This window comes from Cyprinodon variegatus, unplaced genomic scaffold, assembly GCF_000732505.1.
Source record: "Cyprinodon variegatus isolate N-32 unplaced genomic scaffold, C_variegatus-1.0 Scaffold981, whole genome shotgun sequence".
NCBI classification, from domain to species: Eukaryota; Metazoa; Chordata; class Actinopteri; order Cyprinodontiformes; family Cyprinodontidae; genus Cyprinodon; species Cyprinodon variegatus.
This window is the reverse complement of record NW_015151434.1, coordinates 29,979-36,927: the sequence shown is the minus strand read 5'-3', so window position 1 is coordinate 36,927 and position 6,949 is coordinate 29,979. Positions and strand designations below refer to the sequence as shown.

Below are 6,949 nucleotides of genomic sequence, written 5' to 3'. Positions count from 1 at the left end.
AATTTTAGCCTGTAAAAAAAAAGAATGGTGGTGGATCAGTAGAGTGATTTTTTTGTCAGGTTTGAAGTTACATTATGATGACAATCTATAAAAAATCTTATGTCCATAACATTTAAAGCCTGCAAAATAGTGGAAGGATAGAAGCTTTTGTTCTGCTGGAAGACATCAGCACTGGAATAATGAGAATGAAGTCTATGCTTAGAGGTACCTATGTAAATTTAATTAAACTTATTGCATCCTCCATGGAATCATGTGGATTTGAGCAGATTTTTATTTAGTACCAACAATGTTTACATTTGAACTGCCATTTTTTTGGGTGAAAATTTCAAAGAAATTTTAATATTTTTAACATATGTCTTAAAAAAAAAAACTGACATTGAGTCAGTCCACCTTTCCCTTTATCTGTAGCTGAATTAACAGGTTAGTGATAGCTGTGAGACATATGTTTTGATTTACTTTACTAACTTTACTAAAAACATTTCAATGCTCACTAAGTTCATCACATCCCATATCCACATGGACAGTATCAATTTGCCTCTCACCAAAGACTTTACATCCTTTATAGACAGTTCTGCATGCCAGCAATACACCACTACTCCCACACACTCCAAAGGACATGTTCTGGATTTAATCTGCTGCTCTGGCATCATCCCACTTAACATAACAGCTGATGAACTCCACATAACTGACCATTTCCCCCTCTCATTTGCAGTAAATCTTACTCTCACTATCTCTAAATTATCACTCCTCATATCTTTCTGGAACATAAAGAACATTGATTCCTCCACCCTCAGTTCAAGTATCCACTCTTCCTGCCTCCTGGATTTCAATAATCTGTTCACCCCTGTTGGGCTTGTCTCTCACTACAACACTGGTCTCCATAATATTCTTGACTCATTTTCCTCACTATTTGTTTCTTTCTCTTTCTCTGCTCCCTAGTTCTCCCCAATCACAATTGCATTTTTACAGAAAAAAACAGGCCCCACTATACACAAAGAAATGTAAAATAATCACGTCTTCCACTATAAGGACTCCATTTTGACCACTAAAAAAACTACTATTCCAGCTTAATCCCCGCCAATCAACATAGCTTTAAGTCACTTTTTTCTGTACTCAACATTATCATCAAACCCCAGGACTCTTTCCCCCCACACCTTTATACAACCTCCTTCTGCAATGACATAATGTAATATTTCACTGGAAAAATCAAGAACATTCACCAGAGCCTTGGATCAAAGCCTTATCTCAGCACCCCAGCCGATCTCCCTCAACCTGCATTCTCATTCTCCTCCTTTCATCTTCCCACTGTCTGAGAAACACAGAGCTTATCCAGAATCCAAACCATTCACCTGCCAATTGGACCCCCTCCCAATGCAACTTATCAAAACCTGCCTACCCTTTCTGATGCCCCTAATTTCCGCTATCATTAGCACCTCCCTCACCACTGGAACTGTCCCTTCACTTCTCAAAACTAATGTAATCCCCCCAATTATGAAAAAATCTGGTGCCGACACCATCTACTTCAACAACCTCCATCCGATCTACAAATTACCCATCATTTCCAAGGTTCTTGAAAAAAAACAATTGCCTCCCAGCTCCATTCTCACCTATCTGCCAACAGCCTGAATGAAGAGTTCAAGTCTGGTTTACGGCCACTCCACAGCACTGAAATAGCACTCATCAAAATCACCAATGATCTTCTTAGGGCATCTGACTCTGGATTACTCACCATCCTCATCATCCTAAACCTGAGTGCAGCTTTTGATACCATCTGTCACACCACCCTCCCTACTTCCTACTTCTCTGGCTGCAATCAGTTCATTCAACTAATGACCCTCAAATCCACCCCATCACCTCACCTCGTCTACTTTATCATCTACAGTACCTCTTTCCCCTTGGCAGTATTATCCATAAACTTAACATCCACTTCCACTGCTATGCGGATGACACCCAGCTCGTCTTGTCACCCGCCCACCTCCCTTACAGATTGCATCTCTGAAATAAAAACCTGGTTCACCAAAGACTTCCTTCAATTAAACAGTAGTGAAACTGAGGTTCTGCTAATTGGCACTAAATCAACTGCCTCCAAAACCGAGATCTTCCCACTTATTGTTGACAGCTCCCTTCACCACCTTGCCCCTCCATATCTATCAGGGCTCTTGCATGTTCCCAGACCCTCCTGTGCTCTCAGATCCTTCTCTGCTTTACACCTGTCTGTCCCTTCTGCCCATCTCACCACCATGGGGAGCAGAGCATTCAGCCACTCTGCCCCCGTCTCTGGAATTCTATATCAGCCCTACTTAGACACACAGACTCACTATTCAGTTTCAAATTACAACTAAAAACTTCTCTGATTAAGATTGCCTATTCTCTTTAATATCAATGTCCCTGCCCAAGCCTTTGAATTTTTAAATGGTTTTCATTCTGTGTATTGATTTGTTTCTGCCATTGTATTTTTATCTTTTGTACATACTTGTCTAGAAAGGTGGCTTTTAAATAAAATGTATTGTCATTATTATTATTACAATTAGTATTATTATTATAAACAGTTAACATAAATGTAGTTATAAAAAAAAGCCTTCAAAGGTGTCCTGTTCAGACCTTAGAGTTTCTAGGTTGCAGTTTGGACTCTTCAGTCCAGAAGACAGCAGCTTCACTCCAGAATCCTGCAATTTGTTGTTACTTAGATCCATTTCTCTAAGATTGGAGGACTGGGAGCTGAGAACTGAGGCCAGAACTTTGCAGCTTCTCTCTGAGAGGTTACAGTTAATCAGCCTGAAGATACAGAGAGAGGAATTAAGTATGATTGAATAAAAATAAGTATATTAAACAGAACAGATCAAAACAGTTTGTCAAATTAAAATTAAGAAACTCTGAAGCAATGAAAGGGATGTCAAAACCCTGAAATTGAGCAAAATGTGACAAATGTCTATGTTCTGTGACCTGTTAAATTGACTCATAGTTAGCCTCAAACAATAATAGGAAACAAAAAATTTGGTATACGTATAACAGTAGGCACTGTGGCTTAGTTAGACAAAGTGCCTGTATAGTAAAGAGTAGATCCTGGGTTTTAATCTAAGCTTGCTCCCTGAGCAAGAACCGTAACCCCCACACTGCTCCACAGGCACTGCACAATGGCAGTCACTTATCCCCGAATGGATGGGTTAAATGCAGAGAGTGAATGTTGTTGCTTTGTACTTGTGACAATGTAATGACAATAAAATAAAGTTGAACTCTATTCTAAATGTGGGCCAACAAGCAAATGCCATATATTTCCTCAAAGGGTCACTTTAATTTTAGCCTTAAAAAGAAATGGTGGTGGATCAGTAGAGTGATTATAAACATGTCAGGTTTCAAGATACATAATTTGACAATCTATAGAAAATCATACATGTTCTTTCCATTTAAAGGCTGCAAAATAGTGGAAGGAGAGAAGCTTTGGTTCTGCTGCACAACATCAGCAGTAGAAGAATGAGAGCAGAGACTATGTTTAGAGATTACTGTGCTAATTTAATTTAACTTATGCATCCTACATGGAGTCCTGTGGATTTGAGCAGATTTTTCTTAATACTGGCAATCTTTACACTCAGACTGACATTGCTTTCGGTGAAAAGACAAATGAAATGAACATCTTTTTAATGTATGTCTTTAAAAAAATCCGAAACTGACATTGAGTTCTAGTTCAGTCCACCTTTTCCTTCATCTGAAGCTGAATCAACCGAGTTTAATGGTAACTGGGAGTCTTATGTTTTCGTGTAACTTTAAGTCTCTGTGAAAAATGTTTCAATACAAACACAAATAAATAAAATAAATGTAGTTATAATTCAAGGCATAACATTTGTCATTAATGGATGTTCAGACCTGAGAGTTTCCAGTTTGCAGTTTGGACTCTTCAGTCCAGAAGACAGCAGCTCCACTCCAGAATCCTGCAGCTTGTTGTTACTCAGATCCATTTCTCTAAGATTACAGGACTGGGAGCTGAGAATTGAGGCCAGAACTTTGCAGATTCTCTCTGAGAGATTACAGTTATTCAGTCTGAAGATACAGATAGAGAAAAAAAAAAAACTATGAATAAAAACAAAATATGTCACACAAAACAGATTAAACAGTGTGCTAAAATAAAACTAAGAAACTCTGAAGCAAACAACTCGTGTCAAAACCCTGAAAGAAATCAAAATGTGACACATGCATACATATGATCTGTTAAATTGAATCACAACTGGCCCTAAACAATTATGGGAAATAAAAACTTCAGCCAAATGTAAACTGGCAATATTCCTCTGCTTTGGTTTGTAAATGTCGCTGAGAAGCAAATGCTACTTCTTTCCTCAAAGGGTCAGTTTAGTTTTAGCCTGAAAAAGAAATGGTGGTGGATGAGTCAAATGATTATAAAGATGTCAGAAGTGAAGATACTTAATGTTGACAATATACAGAAAATATTACATCCATTTCATTTAAAGGCTGCAAAATAGTGGAAGGATAGAAGCTTTGGTTCTGCTGGAGAACATCAGCACTGGAAGAATGAGAATGAGCAGAGTTTTGTACCAACAATGTGTACAATCGGACTGAAATGGGTTTTTTTTGGTGAAAAATGCAATGAAATGCAAATCCATCATTTTCCATTTGTCTATGGGTGAGATCCACCCTGGACAGGCCGCCAGTTCATTGCAGAGCAACACAGAGATAAACAGGACAAACCACCAATCACACCTAAAGTGAATTTAGAGAAGCCATTCAACCTAACAGTGATGTTTTTGGACTGTGGGAGGAAGCTAAAGTACCCGGAGAGAATTCACACATATTCAGGGAGAACATGCAAAGTCCATGCAGAAAGACCCCAGAAATCAAACGTGCAATCTACTTGCCGCAAGGCAGTAGTGTTAACCACCGTACCATTGAGCAGGCCAACATAAATGTAGTCATAAAACAAGGCTTCAAATGTGTTGTTATTTTATGTTGAGACCTGAGAGTTTCCAGTTTGCAGTTTGGACTCATCATTCCAGAAGACAGCAGCTCCACTCTAGAATCCTGCAGCTTGTTGTTACTGAGATCAATCTCTCTAAGATTAGAGGACTGGGAGCTGAGAACTGAGGCCAGAACGTCACAGCTTCTTTCTGAGAGGTTACAGTCATTCAGTCTGAGGAGACAGACAGAGATGGACAAGCAAAATTTTATGGAACAATTTAAAGGGTGCACAGCATACATTTAGAATGTCTTTATGCAAAACGCAATTATCACAGGTAAAAATAAGTCAGAATGAATGTGGTTTAAACACATTTCCATATTATGTTACCCACTTAAACTCTAAACCATGTTTTATACTTTACAGACTAAGCTTTGTACAGGACCTACATTTGAATTTTTCAGAATTATCCTGCAGCTTGTTTCCCAATAGCGGAAAACTCCTCAGTGGATCTATGTGTAACAATCCACAAATATCAACATGGATACTTTATTGGTTAGGATTAACACAAGAACAACACAGCAATTACTTATTTGTTTTGGTTAGAAAAAAAAAAATCAACAAATTATTTATTTTTAATAGATCAGTTTCTGAAAAATTATTTGATTCTAATAAGTGCTAAGTTTTAGAAAAGGTAACATATATTTGATTGACTGGATATGTGCTTTGAAATTTTTCTGGTGAATTCAATAGAATAGGCATGAATAGTCTATGCCAATGATATTAATCTATAATAAAAACACACATTCAAAGGCTCATTCAAATATTAGAAAATACTAAATATAATGACATATTTGGTTAGCATGACTGGGGAGCAGACAGACCAGCTTTGAAATGAATCTACATGAATCTCAAAAGGTTTATATTTGAATATGGTTGCATAGTTTTTGATTCAGCATCTCACACAGTACTCAAAATATGGGGTATAAACCAATACTAGTTTTTACGGTTAATTACAGAAACACTTGACCCAACTGCAAGTTCAGATTTACAGGTAGAGGGGGCTGAAAAGCTTTCTATTAAAATAAATTCCATTTTTATCAAACTACTGGGTTAATCTACAAGCTCACAATAAGAACCATTCTACACAGTTAACAACCATTCGGTAAAAAGGAAAAACTAGACGAGTCATTTATTTATCTAATATTTATAAATAATTTATTGTATCATTAATTGTAACATTTTACAATTGTACCATTTGTGTAAAAAAATATGGATTGGACCGGATGCTATTGTGGCTTGAACTCTTTAAAAAAGAAAAACAATGCCAATACTACTTTATGTAATTCATTAACATAACCAGAGTATAAAGAACAATTTCCTAACTGTACCAAAACTATGCATGGATGTCTAGCAAACAGGACAGAAACTTACGGAAGCCCTGCAAGGCAATGGATGTTCTTTTCTTTGTTTGTTTTTGTTGTACAGATAAAATTATTTTTGTGTATAATTTTTTGTACAGCCCTGAAAGGTAAGAAAGGAATATTTTTATAAAAGTGGTTGTTATTGTAATGTAATCTACAGCAACAAGCCCTGGAATAAATCGACAAGACTGAAGAAGCGCTGTATTGTTAAAAAAAAAAATCGACAAATAACTGATTCCCAAATATCCATTTCCTACATTAATAATTTAATAACAAAATAGATTTGAAGTAAAAAAGTGGGATGCCCATTTTTCTTTCAACAACAAAAAACATGGCCAGATCATCTACAATAGATAATTGGTTAACATCAAATTCAATAGCAAAATATGTAAAGTGCAGCTGTCTCAAAGAGCTCCAACATGACACAGATTCCCAAACCTTTCAGCTTCTGACCCACAGAATGGTACCAGAATTGACTGTTGAGCAAAGTTATTGTTTTGCAAATAATTCTAAAAAGATGTTTATTTCTGTGTCCAAAATGGGAACATTGGACAAAGAAAATGAGTATTTGAGAGAAAGAAAAAGCAAATTTAAACAGAGGTGGTGGACTGAGATTTCAGCT

The 6,949-nt window shown here is 36.9% G+C and overlaps 1 protein-coding gene across 1 annotated transcript in view; it reads right to left on the bottom strand.

Moving 5' to 3' along the window:
- Positions 1–6,949, bottom strand: part of LOC107100515 (NACHT, LRR and PYD domains-containing protein 12-like) — a 69,157-nt gene that overhangs the window by 48,787 nt on the left and 13,421 nt on the right. The window contains exons 5-6 of the mRNA XM_015399030.1: positions 4,964–5,137; positions 3,862–4,035 (exon numbers count right to left, since the gene is read on the bottom strand). Of these exons, the coding sequence (XP_015254516.1) occupies positions 3,862–4,035; positions 4,964–5,137 (348 nt within the window). The remainder of the gene's footprint in view (positions 1–3,861; positions 4,036–4,963; positions 5,138–6,949) is intronic.